Below are 19,080 nucleotides of genomic sequence, written 5' to 3' on the forward strand. Positions count from 1 at the left end.
GGGTTTAATATCACTCGATGTCCCTCTGTCCTCTGAATGTCAAGCACCAGCCCTGCATGATAAACACTTCACTGTACATGCACTGTATGGAGAACATACTGCGTGCTCCACTGAGTAGTCTGTGTATTTAAAAAAATAATAATAAAAAAACACGAAGAAATAGTAGGCCTATATATACTCCAAAATTTAAGAACAAATCAATTGTGGTTGAGCAAAGCTGTATTGTAATTGATTTTGTCAACTGATATAAATGCAACCGCCCCTGTTTACAATAATGGATTGCAAGGATGGGCATCCGCAGGGATCAAATGATGCGATACTATATTGATATCAGGGTCACGGTACAATAATATACACTCTTAAAAATAAAGGTTCTTAATAAGCATTGATGGTTCCATTAAAAACCTTTAACATCCAACATTCTAAAAATATAAAGATTCTTAATTAGCATCTATAGTTCCATGAAGAACCGTTAGGATCAATGGAACACAAAAGGTTCTCTATAGGGGAAAGAGGTTCTTTAGATTATTAAAAAGTTCTTCACTATAAGGAAAAAAAAAAGTTATTTTGAGAACTGTTCACTAATAGGTTCTTTAGGGAACCCAAAAATGTTCTTTATGGCATCACTGCGAAAACCTCCTTTTGGAATCGTTCCATTCCACAAAAGGTTCTATATGGTTCTTCACATTATTTAAATATTCTTTACACTAAGAAAAAAGGGGTTACACTTTATTTTAAGGTGTCATTGTTACAGTGTAATTATACATTAAAGCACTGAGTAATATTAATTAACTACATGTACTTACTATAGGGTTAGGGTAGGATTAGGATTTGGTTCAGGGTTAGTTGCATGTAATTATGCATCATTTACTGTTATTACTATGGTAAGTACATGTAACATATGTAACAAAGACACTGTAAAATAAAGTGTTACCAAAAAAGGTTCAAGAACTTTTCACAAAAAGGTTCTTTGGGGAACCCAAAATGGTTCTTCTATGGCATCGCTCTGTTTAAAACCTTTATTTTTAAGGGGCCAATCACACAGTACACGTTTTTGCGGTTAAAGACGTGAAAAAAAAAAAAAATGGAAAAAAAGCAAGGTCTTCCTAGGCAAGACACTAGGCTTCCAATATTTTGGATTTAAACCAAATGCTAATAGGGAACCTGCAAAGGGTTAGTTGTGTTTTTTCTAGTTGTTGTGTTTTTCATTAAGAATAATAATGAACCCACTATTCAAGCAATTGCCGGCCTCGAATTGCTGCTAATTCAGAGCGTCATAGGAATTCATTAAAAATGCTCCGTTGTGAATGCTCGTGCGGCCGTGCACATTTACTTTCGCTTTCGAATTAGAGATTTAAAAGCAAGGTGCAAAAGAGGTAAAAACTCCAACGTCCCTCGTTCCCCCCGGTTATACCGGTGTTGTCACACGTCGATTAACTGGTGGGAAAATTTCCTCACTGTCACATCCCTACTAGAGACGCAGGAAAAGACGGGAGTGCAACGGTCATATACGTCCATCTAGAGTGTTTACATTAAAAAAAACAATAGAAAAGTGGAAAGGAAAAGCACATTCTGTGTAAACTGGCCCAAATAACATTCTACAGGCTTAATAAACAACGCTGCTACTTCCGTCTAAGTGGAAACTACATCATCAATGCCTGCGCCTTTCTAATTTTATGAGCTCCTCCTCATTTAACAGTCATCTTTTTATCATTTGGACTCACCCTCACTACATTCCTCTTCACCTAAGCAGAATTCCAGCCGTAAATGTCACATTTCCATTTAGCTGAACAAATGACTGGCCGAGGGAAGATCTGGGAGCTGGGGGATGGGGTCGTAATTGGGAAGCGATTTGAAGAAGCCAAAGGAGATGAAGAGAGAAAATACAAGCTTTAAAGTGATCCTTTTCTGAGCTCGTCCCTGCACTGTGACCGTGTTTACTCCTGGTTTTAAGGCAAGACACAATTGCTTTTTCAGGCATTGGGTCAGTTTTGAGATTTGGGGTTATTTTGCTTCTTTTTTCAGACTCGTGGAGAGAAAATGTTAGTGTTTATTGGATTACACTTTATTTGTGTCTGTAGCACTGTAAAAAATGTTGTTTCAACTTAAAGTGTTCATGCTGCCTTAAAATTTAAAGTCAACTCAAATATCCAAGTTGTCACTTGCATACACCATATTGTAAAGTTTTTTTTTTTTTTTTTCTATTTATATTCTAAAGGCAAGGGGTTTGTTAATATATCATTCGCCTGATATACTGTATGACTGTTGACTGTATTTTCTGATTTATGGAGTGATAAAACAAAATATCCAAAAGGTTTTTTTACAAAGGGGATTTCACTCTATTATGTCAACAAAATAATTTTTAACTTGTCTTTATCCAATGTTCGGATTTCTGTCCTGGAAATGAATGCAGATTACTGCATATTTAATTACATAATCACTTATGTAAAAAAAAAAAAAAAAAAAAAAAAAAATGTAAGAAAACTTAGTACAAAACAATTGTCTTAATGTATTGTGATTAATCAACATGGAAGAAGTATGGTGATATCTATTAGTTATATATATATATATATATATATATATATATATATATATTTTTTTTTTTTTTTTTTACCCTATTTATTACCTGTAGTCTCTTGCCTTAAGATTTGTAACGCCTATTTGCTGTAAATCAACTTCTAGTTTGAAACAAGAGTTTGACACAGATCTTGTAAAGCACATCTGTCCACTTAATATCAATATTGCACTAAAATAACTGAGAATTATGCTAGAAACATCACATTCTTCTTTGTAATAGGTCAGGTTTGTTCTTGGTCACGGGAGACACAAGATACTTCGAGGTGTAAACTGCAACGTGTCTCACCCGACCACTTGTGATCAAACCACCTGAGATGGATCTCAGTACCAGGTTTGTAGTCTTTTTGCCACAGTCCTTCTTGATGGATGCAGAGAGGAACTGGTTGTACTCAAGAAGAGTTACTGAGAATTGAAAAAGGGCTAATCATTGCACTGTAATTGTGGTATGGATTGAGGAGGAAAAGTGGAAGCAGATCGACAGCTGAGGAGGAGGTGTAATTTCATCAAGCCAATTAATGGGCATTGAGGGAAAATGTAATTCCATAGAGATCTATAGGGATGGCAGTAAAGCTATTGATTATGGTAGTTAATTTGGGTTTGGAAAAGGAGGGTGATGATAATTTTCTACCCATTGAATCAGAATCAAATTGGATACTGAAAATGAATTAAATCAGGATGTTGTTAATAAGAATCAGATTGGGAAAAGTGCCTCTGTCTCAAGTAATAATAATAAAAAAGTTGCATATTGCAGCATTGTGGAATATTGGAGTAAATGTTATATCACATTTGCAACTTATTATTTGCTTTTTTTGATTGATTAAAAGAGTATTAGAGTGTGACATCATATCCTGTTCCCTATGTTTGTAATATTGTAGTGTAAGTGCACTTTGAGGAATCAACAAGTGGTCTCTTAAATGCTCACTGGCCCTTATCACAGTTTCTTCACCACTGGGCTCCAGCAGTACGAAATGACAAAGCGGCCTCAACAGAAGACACATACAGCCTTATGAAATCTCAATAAATCAGCGAAGCCACATCGGGGAGCTATATCTCTGACTCAGTGCCTCCCTGCGAGTGTCGACAGAAGTTAATTGGCGCTGCAGTAATGCACCTGACAGAAACAGAATTCAATCCGCAGAAAACAAAGGCCTTGTGGCATTTTCAATCAGGATCTAGTGGTTGTTCAGGGGAGGCATCTGCACACCTTCTCTATACTCACCGAGGCTGAACTGATGGAGGAGGGGTGGCATCGGACCCCCCGCCTCACCCTGGGACGCTTAAATCAGGATGGGATTGATCTGTTAAAAAGGTCACTGCTCTCTTGCTGGGCTTTGTTCAAATCTGAAGAGATGGATACAATCAGCCATTTTCTCCTTCTCTTTACCACCAGGTAATCAGACAAATGGAATGAGGGAGATAAAGGAGGAGAAAAAAAAGAAAGAAAGAGGAAAGCAAAGACACTTACGTTTGTCCTTTTTTCACTTTTATTGTATTATCATCAAGAATCACACTGACTTAAAATTTTGAAACAAGTAGAACATTTTTAATAGTATTTTCTTGTAACAAGTACTTCAATAATCTGTGCAGTTTGTGCGTGTCCGAATCCACTTAGTTTAACTGCTAGTTTAACAATGGGAAAAATGGTCGATGCGCCCGGCGCATGGTCTAAAAGGGTTGTCCCTATTCTCTTAATGTTTTGGGCGTAATGTGCAAAAAAATAATCAGAGTCTCATCTCCCATTCCCTTTAAAAGCCAATTGCGCTTGCGCCATGACGGATTCGCTATTTACGTGACAGAATTTGCAAGCGGAAAGACTGAACGCTTCTCCAGAGCGCAAACGGATCTGCTCGTGCACGAGGTTAAAGCAAGCAGACCATATCCGGGACAAGCTGGATTCCACCATATCTTTATGTACACAATAATAATCTTTTAAATTGTAATCCTTTTATTTTTTAATATTTGACATGTTTGTGTGCTGCTGCGCGTGTAATAAGCCGAGTGTACCCGCACTGAGTGTACCAAGGCTTTTGTTGGTCAATGGCTCAGTCTATTTCTGTTGCCTCAAAATAGCAACGCGGCAACAATGCGCCAGAACATACCTCGTTTTCAGACTAGCAGCCCATGGGCGAACAGATGGGCGGAAATGCATTTGCTATTTCAACAACGTGACGTGAAAATGATAACTGCGTCAGGCTGAAACTAGCAAAAAACACTTGCGCCTGGCGCTGCATTGTGCCGGGTTTATGATAGGGCCCTTAGTTTCACGTCCTAATGCAATGCAACTATTCAAACCAGGTTTATTGGAAAAAAGTGCTTCTGGTGACATTTGATCTGTTTAATCCAAAACCGATGACCCTGAATCTGCTTGTCATTACGTTGACTGTTGTGCGTATTACGGCAGTTTTCGGAAATGAAATGTCCAGTGAGTGGTGCTAACAGTTTAAAAATAATCTACATTAAACCTAACAGATAGTGTTAAAAGCAAATGTGAGATAAAAATGCACTTTTATCGTGACTTCATGGGACTCGTACCCGATGAGCGACCGAGCAAGTTTACTACATCAGAAAAGACACACATATAGAGCTGCTGATGTGATGCAACTTTAAAATGCATTAGTTTACAAATCATGCACAATGGGAAAAGTGTTTTAATGTCATAACACATTAATGTGCAAGAAACTACGTCTTTAATAATTTGTGTGAAAGGAATAAAAGTTGTTGGTGTTTTACTTCCACTAGTGTTCATTTCAGCTGGAAACTGCAGTGAATTGCATTGTAGGTACGTTTTTGCAGAAATTTACTGTAGGTACTGTAGAAGCACGTTTTTCTAATTAGTCTGTGTCGCAAGTATTGCATTCTTTCACATGAGTTGCTATAGCTGACATAACAGTAAACTTCCTTACTCTATGCACCTTTAAAAATAATAATAAAATTGGACAGAGCAGGCTTGCTGGGTAAGTTACCTAGAGCTAGTTAAACTGACATGTTTATAGCTAGTTACCTGAATAACACCACATCAGAATTCATGCTACAAACATTTGCAACTAAATCTATCGCCTCGTCTGTACAGAGGTTTGTTATGGCCTCATGCTTCTGACCTAAGATGTATACACTTCAAACACAGCAAAAAAAAAAAAAAAAAAAAAAAAAAAAAAATAACTACTGCCTGAAATTTTTATTCATTTCATGCAATACAGGGGAAAGTTGCACAGACACGTACCTTGACTATGTCTACAAAAATGAATATGTATTTAATCTTTCCAATCACAATTATCACCCAGAAAAAAAGAGGTACAGTTCCCTTAGCAGGGCATGTTGTCTTGTCACATTATGAGGCAAGCTTTCAAAAAGTGACCTGATTTGAAGAAAATACATCTATTTGAAATATGAAAAGAGTATCTAAAAAAAAATAAAAAAATAGCCATATTCCATTTTGAAAGCCATTATGTGGCCATTTGGGTGAAATGAATCTGTGAATACAGGTATGTTTCCATCGCATTATAAAACAAACTGACAAAGTGGAACGGATCCAAATATATCCTTTACAATAGAAGATCATTCATTGTATCATTTCACACCACAAAGGACATGATTTTCTTTCATCTATCTTTACTGAACATATACCCGTTTAATTCTCAGTTCATGGTATATTTTCTCCATAACAACAGGACGGTTCTTAAATGCAAAAGAACCTGATTAGGTTCTCATGAATATGCAGAAAATGCATGAAAAATGGGATGAAACGGCGCTCATAAAGAGGCCTGACTTTCATTAGCAGAGATGAGATGCTCTGCAACACTGCTTACACTGGAGAATTACAAATCAGTCGGCAAAAACACACTGCAATTAATGCTGGGAGCCAATGTAGAAGACCTCCAAATTGGTGAAACCACTTTTCTGAGGCTCCTAAACAAGGTTTAGATGACTCTCTAACCATTCATCTTTTAGGTTGCTTTCTGGAATTAAACTGTTAAAAGTATTGGCTCATGGATAGTAAGTATCTGCGGGTGGGAGAACATTATCTTTCTCCCTTCCCCCTCTTTTTATACAAATGACACCACTGCCATTTTGTTTTCTGTAAACTATAAAGTACAAAGTCCAAACTCTGAAACGAATCATCCAATCTGGATGAAAGTGAACCTTAAATCAGAGCAGTAAGAGACATTAACATCACAAACAGCAATTACAGAACCACTGAGTGACTCATATACACAACACCGCTGTCCTTTTCAGTAAAACTCCCACAATGCACTTGATTTCACAACAGATGAAAGTGCAAGGATTGACTCTTCTTGATAAAGAATGCAGTCATTTATAATGAGAACTCTTTTTTTGTGTGTCTAAACCAACATTCAGACACTTTCATATTTGATAAATGATTGCAAACAAACACAAAATACACACAATCATTAAAATGGCATTCTGCTGTTCAAGCTCCAGCAGGAATATGTGGCTGGCACACCCTAGTGGACACATCCAACAGCAAATACACTGACCCTAGAAGTATTTGGACACCTAAACCGCACATTTAAAAATGCATTATATAACAACATAGCACAAATGTGACAGTGCTCAGACAATCGGTGAGGATCGCGTGTGTGGGCATAAAAGGAGAATCCAGCAAAGGTCTTTGCAAGTCTTTGCAAGAAAAGCCAAATTTCATGAGAGGATTGTCAAACAATTCAAAAATCACATTTATCAAGGCAAGATTGGAAAGAATTTAGGAAACGATTCAGGGAATCCAGAGAAATCTCAGTATATGTATGGCAAGGCAGGAGACTTCTGTTGAATGTGCGTGACCTTTGAGTCCTCTGTCATGCTGCTCTGTTAAATACAGCCACATGGGCTCGGGCGTACTTCGGAAAACCGTTGTCACTTAACACAGTCGGCTGATGCATCGAGATGCATCTGTTACGCAAGGAAAAAGCCAGTTCTATGCAGAGCAGCAGTCGAGTTCTCCAGGCCCGAGCTCATCTCAGATGGTCCAGATTAGGAGACAGTGGGAATATGTTCAGATGAGTCCACGTTTCAGCTTGGTTTTGAGAAAAACGGACATCGAGTTCTCAGTCCCAAAGACCAAAGGGACCATCCAGACTTTCATCAGCGACAGGTGCAAAAGCAAACATCTCTCATCGTCATCAGTGCAAACAGCATGGGTGACTTGCAAATGTGTGAAGGTACCACTGACGTGGAGGCGTGTACTGGGATTGTACAGAGACATCCCAGAGGAAAAATGTATTGCTCAGTGGTTGCTTTTCCTAAGCTCAGGAGACTTAGCTGTGATTGATTCTCATATATCTCTCATTTTAGTATCAACAGCATTTCGGATGTTTCTCCTAAAATGTCTTATAGAAATAAAAATAGACATAATTGACTCAATAATTTGAGAGAAAAAGAGTCAAAACTGAGAATGTGGTAGAAGAAACATCTCTTGCTGTAATCTCTTTCAAGACTTCAGAAGCTAGAGCACAAAAATCTGAGCACAGTGAATGATGTGGTTGAGGTCTCTTCTGAATCTTTAGAGGATACAAATATGAAATCTCCAGAATCTGTAGTTTAGTTGAAAAATATTAGCACAGTGTGTGATGCTGTTGAGGTCTCTTCTAAAGTTTAAAGGAGACAAATGTGAGCGATCCAGTTTCTCTAGCTAAAAAGAAAAATCTGGCACAGTGTGTGATGTCGTCGAGATCTTCTAAAACTTTAAACACAACTTTCCGTTATGAGAGTATTCGAGTTTTTGTCTAAGGAGGCAAGTGTGAGTAGAGCTTAGATTCTCTGTCCGAGCCCGAACATTTCCCGCCACTATCATCGGGCCGGGCCGGGCCCTTGATCAAGCATTTGTGTTACAAAATGCAACATGTCACGTGTCATGCGCAGCGTCTCCTCCGCTCGCACGCATCACACCGGGGCCCGAGATAATAGGCTTTAAAAATATTTATTTTGTTTAAAAAATATTCTATATTCTAAAATCTTGTTGAATTATATTAGAGTAGTAGCCTAGGCCTACTCCTCCTAGGCCATCCAAAGTTCAATCATTTTCTGTGTTCATCATTGGTCACTTTCTTTTTTTTTTCTCTCGTTTCTTCATTCGGATTCATTTGCCATCCATTCCATTCTGAATAAACAAACAACACAGTTTACATGCTTCGTCCTTGTTGCATTATTCATTAAGATAATAATTAATAAATGCACGCACAATTATCCGTGAACTTGATAAATGTTGCAGATATGTTTTACTAGGCACAAACAAATGCCTTTCAACTTATGTGTGCAAAATTCAGAAGTAAATGAATGTGCAGCAATTTGTACAAAGAGAGAGTCTGTAGGCCTACTATACGTGTTGTAACCATTAAATAAGATCATTTAGTTTCATATTTGTTAAAATATTATAATGTTTTTTTTTTTCCATCTATGTTGATTATGAAAAGTGAACAGCACGAGTAAGATAGGATGTGCAATATATCGAGAGACATGGGGTAGGTCAGACATGATTTTGACCACTTCATTAAGTTTTGTTTAGTAGAAAGTCTTTCTTTAAAGTGAATTTCGTTTTGTATAATTGTATCTTAATTTTAATCAATTTTTCATCAACGAATTGCCTGTATTTAATAAATAAGAAGCAAATAGCAGACAATATAATCATGGAGGCGCCGGCGCGGTCACTTGCATTGCACGTGAACTGGAGCGCATCTCATCATAAATTAACCTAAACTCAGTGTATGCCTCACAGACATGAGAAGTATATCTAAAGAAAACTTGAAATATCTTTAAACGAAACAATTCAAAACGAAAATAAATAGGCTACTCTCAGATTATGTAATCCATGATGTGCATTTCTCTCTATAGCCGCGTTCACTACGGAGATGGCGATCGTCAACTTCATCTTTGCAGCCGACACTGTTTATTAATAAAAATCAATGCACGCGTGTCACCGGATTTACAAATGCACATCTTGCTTGTTGCACGCATACATATTATGTACATATTACGAAATAACGAGATATTATGTTGAAATAACATTATTAATAATAATAAATCTTTAAGAATATTTGATTGAATGCTGAATGTTGTGCTTGTTCAATCAAATATTTTTAAAGATTTATTATTATTAAGAATATTTTTATTGAATGCGGAATGTTGTGCTTGTTCAATTTAATAAAATTAATACTTTAAATGTGATAATTAAAATAACTGAATATTAAATATTAAGTGGCCTATGTTTGCTCATTTATTAATAGTATTTATATATAATATATCTAGCACCCCCTCAGCACCTGCGTTAAAAACTTCTCTGGCGCCACCCCTGGTTATAACGTCCCACGTATAAAAAAATGGTCGGGTTTAAATCGGGCTCGGGCTCATAATTACTGTTAATGTGTCGGGCCGGGCCGGGCTCGGCCACAACGTGCACGGGCTCGGGTAGGGTCGGGCTTGATTTTTTGGGCCCGATCTAAGCTCTAAGTGTGAGAAGCAGGAGACTCAAGCAAAAGTCTCCATTTAGATCTTAAAGAAACCTTATTTTTGTCTAGGAGAAACATTTGAAATGCTAAAGAGATCCCATTTTTGATTTTTTTGTTATACTGCCATCAAGATGACATCTTTCCTGGGGAGTTTATGGTTATAAGAGGAAGACAATGCCAGGCCTCGTTCTGCACGTGCTACAACAGAAGGATTTCATAGTCACTACACCTGCAGTCCAGATCTGTCTCCTAATGAAAATGTACTGTATGGCCCATCATGAAAACGAGAATCAGACGACGACCACGGACTGTTGAGCAGCTGTCTTGTCTGAGGTGAGATTGGGCAAAAATTTCACTTGCAAAACTGCAACAAGTATCCTCAATTCCCAAACGACTAAAACCAGCAATAAAAGGAGAGGTGATGTGACACAGTGGTAAACATGCCTCTGTCCCAACTTTTTTGGAGTGTGTTGAAACCATCAAAATGTGTTTATATTTACAAAATATAATTAAGTTGGTCTGTGAAAACATTGGCAATATTTTCTTTGTACTTCGGTCAGTTACATAAAAATAAACTGAATATATATATATATTTTTTTTATAAAAATGAACTAATCACAGATTCTTGATTTTATTGCATTTTACAAAATATCCCAACTTTTCTGGAAATGGGTTAGTAGTTAACACTGATGCGAGAGTTTCTAATTCATCAGCTAATATGTTTTCCCTCTTCTGACCAACATAATCATTAGGAACTGTGGTATCATGACTGAGAGAGTTGGGTACCTGTGGCCACACCGAACACCTTCCTCGCGGACGGCAGAGGTCTGGAGGTCTGGTGGATGAGCAGAGGTGATGACGGCAGAGATCGGGACAATCCCTCCATGAAACGGATGTGCTGCAGCCCCTCAGCCATGGAAAGCGGTGGCACAGCATAGTCCCCCTCAAAAGCACAATCACTGTCTATACTGCCACCTACAGGATTGGTGGACACATGAGATGAAGAACGTATGTAATTAATCGGACATGTGGCAAAATTAAAAAAACATTAGGGCTAGTATTAAGACTTGTTTAACGACTTCCGGATTAAGCATGGCGTAAGTAGACGCACGTGAGTGTAGCTCCCGACCTCTTTCGTACATTTAGTCATTATTTTTTTGATATATGTTCACTACAGTCGGTTATCTGGCAGCTGATATTACTTGAATTAACGGTGAAACAAAAATGACCAGTAGAAAGCAACTTCGGAATAAAACTGGCGACAAAGACGGCGAAGCTTCGAACAAGACCGACGATATGGCGGCGTCTCCTGAGGGCTTAACGGCTTTACCTGAGGATCTCGGAAGGCTCCGGTCAGTGCTTCTTTCTGGTATGACGCAAGTAGTTCACTCTCTTTTAAAAACAGAACTGGCTGGTGCATTGTCACCTGTGAACATCTAACAAGTTAAATCATATTACGAAGCTCATGATGAACGACTTCACAGGTTGAAGATGGACTAAATGACTACAGTGATAGGCTGGTGAATGTCGAGGCTTCAATGGATGCGCTACTGAAAGAGAACGTGTCACTGAAGGAAAAGCTGGACGATCTCGAAAATCACTCACGGAGATCTAATAGGAAAGTTGTGGGCATCCCTGAAAAGTCGGAAGGACAAGACCCGATTAAATTTATGACAGACTTTTTTGAGGAAGTACCGGGGAAAGACTTCTAGGATTTCAGCGCTGAGCTGGGGGAAAAGCGAGCGGCGTTCAAATATGTGAAGTCCCGGCTCTACGAAAAGGGAGTCAGGTTTGGTCTCTTGTACACTGCAAGGCTCCGTCCAGCTAGCAAAAAGTCGTCTATTAGACGTTGAATAGACGTACATCTTCAACGTCTAATTACAACTTTTCAACGTTGAAAACAGTTCGATCTTCAACGTCTTGATTTATTATGTAAAATTCTTTCAATTTATTTGAGATAATAATGAACATGGTTTGTTAGTTTTTTTTTTCTCCATTATTTTAGCATGTATAACAGACATATCCCCGTCTTAGATGATCAGCTGAAAACGAGTCCAAGGTGGACCGACTTATTTTTAACCACATTTCAACGTTGAAATACAGTAACTGTTTACTGAGCGGGTTACTCACGAAGAGAAAACACACTTGTTCAGCACACCAGAAGAAGCCAACGAGTTCTATCGTTCTAATTGGGGTGAAGAATAATGTGCAAGGATATTCCTTTTGCCCCCTCGGGTAAGAAAAAAACAACAACAAAAAAACTTTTTTACTTTCATATGGTTTCATTTAGACTGTAATTAAAAAGCTTCATACCGTCACTATGTGCAAACCTGAGGTTGCGCTGGACTCATGGTTATGAAATCGTACACTCCTTTTCTTTTCTTTTCGGCTGGATAACATACAATTTTTGACACAGTTTTTAACCTCACTTTACAAGGGGGCTGCACACATTGGAAACTGACTTCATTTGTTGGTTCGCATTCTTTGGATGTTTTTCGTTATGTTTTATCTGCGATCATCCTCAGTTGGGGAATTAGATCTAGGAATTGTAATGTTAATTTTTTTCTTTTTTTGGTTGGGGGTTGGGGGGGGGGCGGTTGGCAGCATTATTTGCCTCTGGTTTCTTGTATCGTATTTTTGTCATGGCTACAATTTGTTTTAGATCAAAACCCTTGCATGCTTCCAATTTCTGTATCATACAGTTAATATAGGTGACGAAGATAGAGGTCATCCTGTGAGGCTTATGACATGGAATGTCAGGGGATTAAATGGTCCTGGTCATCTTAAATCTTTCAAACCAGATATATTGTTTTACAAGAAACACATTTAAGACTGGATGATCACAACAGAATTCGTAAGATATGGGGAAGTAAAATTTTACATTCCAAATTTAATAGCAGATCAAGAGGTGTGGCAAAATTCATTAATAAGAGAGTACAGTTTATACCTTCTGACACTATTTGTGACCCTAATGTTCGTTACATTATTGTCTCTTTTTCAAGTCCCAGTGGTTTTAGTGAACGTTTACGCTCCCAATTGGGACGATGTTCAGTTTGCAAATAGCCTCCTATCATTAATTCCCAAGCTTAATACACGTCATTTGTTATTCGCTGGTGATTTTAATTGTGTTTTCGATCCTCAGCTGGATAGATCCAGCGCTAGTAGTAATGTGTCTGATATGGCAATGGCCTTTTCTCTATTTATGCAACAGAACGGCTGTGTGGATCCTTGGAGATTTCTAAACCCGTTGACTAGACAATTCTCCTTTTATTCCCATGTCTATCATTCCTTTTCTAGACTTGATTATTTTTTTGTAGACAACTTGTTTATATCAATGGTTAAGAAAGCTGACTACTCAACTATAGTTGTATCCGATCACCTGTGGTGCTAGACCTGCACTTCCCTTTGAACATCAGAGAACGACCAATCTGGGCATTTAATCCATTACTACTATCCAATGATAAGTTCTGTAACTTTGTCTCAACTAGTATAGATAATTTTCTGGAATACAATAAAACAGATACAGTGTCTTACTCATTACTCTGGGAGAATTTAAAGGCTTACTTGAGGGGTCAAATATTATCTTATACATCATATGCTAAAAAATAACGTAAGAAGGAACTGCAAGCACTCTCACAATCCATATTAGATTTAGACAGACAATATTCTGAATCACTGCTAAATTACATAAAAAAAGAGTTGACTTGCAGACAAAGTTTAATTTTTATATCCACTTCTCATGCAGAACAATTAATAAAGAGGACGCGTGGTCTTTACTATGAATATGGAGACAAATCAAGTCGGCTCTTGGCTCATCAGCTGAAACGTCAAACCGCCTCCCGTCTTATTTCACAGATAAAAGACTTTAATCAAACTTTAATTAGCAACCCAAAAGAAATGAATACAATTTTCAAAACCTTTTACTCATTATATACTTCTGAATTCCAATGGATATGGAAAATTTCTTAAACAATTTAGATATTCCTACTTTGCAATCAGATAAGGCTGTAGATTTAGAACGCGACCTTGAGATTGAAGAAATTAGTAGGGCCATTATGGCAATGAAGAGTGGTAAGTCCCCAGGCCTTGATGGGTAGCCTATTGATTTTTATTTAAAAAAAAATTAAGGAGAAACTTGCACCAATTCTTTTTGAGGTTTTTAAAGAATCTTTGGAGGCAGGCTCCATGTCTCCCTGACTTTTTCGCAAGCATCCATTACACTTAAAAAAGATAAAGACTCTACCCAGTGTGAATCATATCGTCCTATATCTCTTTTACACACTGACATTAAAATTGGCATTTCGTTTAGAACATGTCCTCCCCTCGATAATCTAGTAGTAAAAAATGGATCTTTCTGATACTTCTCTGCACCCGGAGATAGTTATCTCCTTAGATGCGGGGAAGGCGTTTGATCAAATTGAATGGCCATATTTGTTTGCAGCCTTAAAAAAGTTTGGTTTTGGTAATATTTTTATGTCTTGGATCAAATTAATATACAATTCCCCTTTGGCATTAATTCAGACTAATTATTCTCGATCAGACTTTTTCCCACTAACACGAGGGACTCGTCAGGGATGCCCACAGTCCCCACTCCTTTTTGACATTGTGATTGAGTCTCTTTCAATAGCTTTGAAACAACCACAGCGTTCCAGGGGGTTGGGGGGGTGTGTGTCTTTCGTGTGTCTTTATACGCCAATGACCTTTTGCTTTACATCAGTGACCCCATATCTAGTTGTCCTTTAATTATACCATTATTAGGTCGGTTTGGTACCTTTTCGGGACACAAATTAAATTTCCAAAAAAGTGAATGTTTCCCCATTAATGATTTGGCATTACAAATTCAACAAGAATCATTACCCTTTCGTTTTTCTCCAAATGGCTTTAAATATCTTGAATTCATATGACACGCTCCTGTTCTTCTTTGTTTGAAGCCAATTATAAAGCTCAGTTCAAAGAAGTAAAGGCAGAGTTAGAAAGGTGGCGTCGTCTTCCCCTTACTTTAGCTGGAAGAATACATTCAGTGAAAATGACAATTCTTCCCAAGTTCCTTTATTTGTTTCAGTCCCTATCGTTTTTTTTTGTTTTTTTTTGCCCAAATAATTTTTCCGTTCAATTAATCAAACTATATCCTCTTTCATTTGGAAAAATAAGATCCCCAGAGTTAACAAACATATTCTTCAGAGGACCCGTGATGCAGGTGGTTTAGGCCTCCCAAGTTTTACTCATTACTGGGCATCAAATATTCAGAAAATATTATTTTGGCTTCATTGTCCAGAAACAAATTGGTGTTTAATTGAAGCACAATCATGTCACTGTTCCTCTCTCCCTGCTTTAGTGTATTCTTCCCTACCTTTGAAAGCTTCTCGATTCACATCTAACCCTGTAGTACTTTCTACTCTTAAGATCTTTAATCAGTTTCGTTGTCACTATAAATATACATCAGCATCAGTTTTTGGTCCTATTTACAAAAATCATTTATTCCCTCCCTCTACACTAGACTCATCATTTAGACAGTGGGTAACTTCCGGGTTAATATGCATCAAAGATTTATATACTGAAGGTTTATTTAACAGTTTCGAGAACCTCTGCAGATCGTTTGACCTCCCACAAAGCCTTTTTTTTTTTTTTTTTTAGATATCTTCAGATTCGTAATTTTCTTAACAACAAATTTCCACCCTTCCCTGATTTTCCTCCTACCTCGCCCTTAGATAATCTTACTCTCAATGTTAATAATAAAGGATTGATTTCCATAATATATTCCCAGCTCATGTCTTTGAAAGGGTACAAGTATGGATAAAATTAAATACAGATAGGAAAATGAACTGGGCATGAAGTTGTCTGAGGTTTTTTGGAAGGAGACGCTTAAAAAGGTCCATTCATCATCATCCTCTGTTAGGTTAGGGCTTATTCAATTTAAAGTGCTTCACAGGGTTCACTTGAGCAAAGAATGGTTAGCGAGAATATATCCCGGGTTAGATGCAGCCTGTGATAGATGCTCTTTCTCCCCAGCCAGTCTGAAACATACATTTTGGTCTTGCTCCTCTCTAAATAATTACTGGGCATTGGTTTTTAAAACTATCAGTGAAGCCCTTGGGGTGACACTGCGGCCTTGTTCTTCAATGGCTATTTTTGGAACTCAGTGACACTATAACCATTGCCTTAACTGCAACCCAGAGGGACATCATTGCTTATACTTCTTTATTGGCCTGCAGACGAATTTTGTTAAGTTGTAAATCCCCCACCCCTCCTTCTGCAACAGTTTGGCTAGAAGATGTGATGTTCTTTTTAAAATTAGAAAAGATAAAATTTACAATTTAAAGGGATGGTTTGGAGTAAAATCAACCTAGGGTCCTTTACACCATGACATCGAGCCAAACATCCCCCCAGAAGCCTTTTTTCCCTTGGTCGAACATTATTAAAGTTAGAGCTTATTTAGAGATATCAGCCGAATGGCTTAGTGCAGGCGCTAATGGATCCAATGATGTATCTTGTAAATTATCCCATTAATAATGCCCAGAATGGTACCAAACATCTACAGTAGTACAAATAGGTTCTGTACTCATAAAATGAGGCATTGGAAAGTTTGTAAGTACATCAGGAGTTTATTTAAATAACACTTGCCTGATGGCTTATGCTACCGCTAACCTGGACGTCGACGATTTGAGAAAAGCCTGTAAAAGTCCTGGCAGAAAGCGATGCATAAGGATGTAATGTAACGGCGCCCAGTTCCAGGAATGCACTAATATTTTGTTGGTAGTACCAATTTATAACAATTATTAGTTAACACTAAGTTGTCAACACTTCGGAAAAAATAATAATTCATTGTTACACTATATCCTCATGCATCGCTTTCTGCCAGGATTTTTACGGGCTTTTCTCAACTCAGTGAAGTGACGTCGACGTCCGGGTTAGCGCTAGCATGAGCCGCCAGGCAAGTGTTATTTAAATAAACTCCTGATGTACTTAACTCCTGATCCCCCTTTAAGGGGTTCTGTGGACAGATTTTATCCGAAATGGGAACCTATTTTGTCATATTTTAAAAATCTGAAAGAATTACCCAGTTGTTAACTTATTTTCCATGTATCTCTCTTTACACCTTTTTGTAACGCTGTATTTGCTGTTTTGACCTCAGTGTAGTCTGTCTCACAGAATGGCAAAATTGTTTTTTCTTTTTTTTCTCTCTCTTTTATGTATGCATTTATACTGTCATAATGATACTTTTATCTTCAGTACTTATGTTTTGGTATGCATGGGTACATGTAATGACATAATTGATATATTTTGCCTTTGTAACCAGACGATGTTGTTCTGTTGTATTTAAGCTGCCCAGGGAAGGGATGTTTCGGGGGTGAGGGGGGTTGTTATAGTAAAAATAGAAGAAAGGAAAATGTAGCTTTCATGGGTTTACTGTGTGTTGCTTTACTCCTTTCAATAAAAAAAATAAAAATAAAAAAAATAAAAAAAGAGGCTTGTAAAGCGTGACATGAAATAATAGTCCGAAATATAATTTTTTTGAAACGGAACAATTTATTGAACCATATATATATATATAAAAATTTGGAGCTCATACTCAAGGAGGGACAAACACACTATGGGCCCTATTTTAACGATCTGAAACGCAAGTATCAAACACGAAACGCAAGTAACTTTGTGGGCGGATCTCGCAAATCTAAAATGGGTTGGTCTGAAGTAGCTTCATTACTCATAGGTGTGGTTTGGGTGTAACGTGAAATAAACCAATCAGAGCGTCATCTCACATTCCCTTTAAGAGCAGGCGCGCTTGTTCCATGGCGGATTGCTATTATAATGGCGGATTTGCCAGACGCACGCCAGGAGCGGTTCACAGCCAAGGAGACCGACGTTCTGGTCAGGGCCGTAAAACACAGAGAAGTGACACTGGGGATGGAGAAACACACCCAAATTAGCTTCGGTTAAACAGGTGTATAATAATTTTGGTAAATGTGTAAGCTAGATGAATGCCTATTTTTTCACATCTTCATGGACACCACAATGATTGTTTCCTTGTAATTATGTATGGTTTGCAAAAATGGTAACTGTGTGTAGATGAGAGAAGCAAAGTGTATGCACTGTGCACACGCTACATTATGGCCAAACATGCTCCCTTAAAATAGCATCTGAATGCGCCACTGACTTTAGACTAGGTTTCTCCTGGTCTGTGGCGGAATTGTTTTCTGGAACTGCAAAATAGCACCCGGGAACGTTTGCGCTGGAACACGCCTACTCTTTTTGCTGAACCGCTCCCGGGAGCGCAAGTTCATTCCCTAATTTACCGACGTGCGTCTGTGGAGGGAAAAGTCCGCTGTGCGTCGGGTGCAAAATATAAATGATACATGCGTCGGTGTACAAAGTCAATTGCGCTGGGTGCAAGATAGGGCCCTAAGTTTAATGGTGCAATTAAAGAATATTTAGCAGTGCGAAGCGCCTTTACATCACAACTTGTCTTGTTGTAACATATGTACGGCACCTGAACCACAGCTTACCTTGTCCAGTGAAGTTGTGAAGGGTATCCAAGCTGGTGCTCTGCAGGTCTATGGTGTCCTCATTCCCGCCATCTGCAGAGGAGGTGCGAGAGAAAGAGCAGAGCGATTGAGCACGAGGAGGAGGAGTGGGTCCCGCCTGAGTCTGTTCCAGCAGATACACACACTGCGCGTCCAGTAACCAGGTTCTAGTGTGCAAAACCCCTAAAAGAGTGCCTGCGCACAGACCCTCGATGCTCTTCCGCCTGGACCGCGACTTTCCCCTCAAGGTGGCGAAGTGTGAGACTGAAGGAAGCTTCCATTTTTTTATCTTCCCCATAACAAACCTTAAAGTTAGTCCAGTGTGCACTGATGGAAATGGACAGTAAATGATACGCTCCGGCGAATGTGCTGCATTGTGAAACTGTTGTAGCCTGCTCCACTTTTGTGTGTATGAGAAGAGAGAGAATACAGTGGCTCTACTGTAAACGAGCGGTTCAATGATGGATTAGCATGGAGTTAACGATAGTAGGATCAATTACTCTGGGCCCCGGGGGACTGGAGAG

General features: G+C 38.3%; 1 protein-coding gene across 3 annotated transcripts in view; it reads right to left on the reverse strand.

Moving 5' to 3' along the window:
• The window catches only part of tanc2b (tetratricopeptide repeat, ankyrin repeat and coiled-coil containing 2b), a 187,730-nt gene that overhangs the window by 86,127 nt on the left and 82,523 nt on the right, over nucleotides 1-19,080 (reverse strand). For all 3 annotated transcript variants that reach the window (XM_079851835.1, XM_079851837.1, XM_079851836.1), the window contains exons 3-4: nucleotides 18,539-18,610; nucleotides 10,824-11,012 (exon numbers count right to left, since the gene is read on the reverse strand). In XM_079851835.1, coding sequence (XP_079707961.1) covers nucleotides 10,824-11,012; nucleotides 18,539-18,610 — 261 coding nt within the window. The remainder of the gene's footprint in view (nucleotides 1-10,823; nucleotides 11,013-18,538; nucleotides 18,611-19,080) is intronic.

Source organism: Squalius cephalus (genome assembly GCF_949319135.1).
Source record: "Squalius cephalus genome assembly, chromosome: 19".
Taxonomy (NCBI): domain Eukaryota; kingdom Metazoa; phylum Chordata; class Actinopteri; order Cypriniformes; family Leuciscidae; genus Squalius; species Squalius cephalus.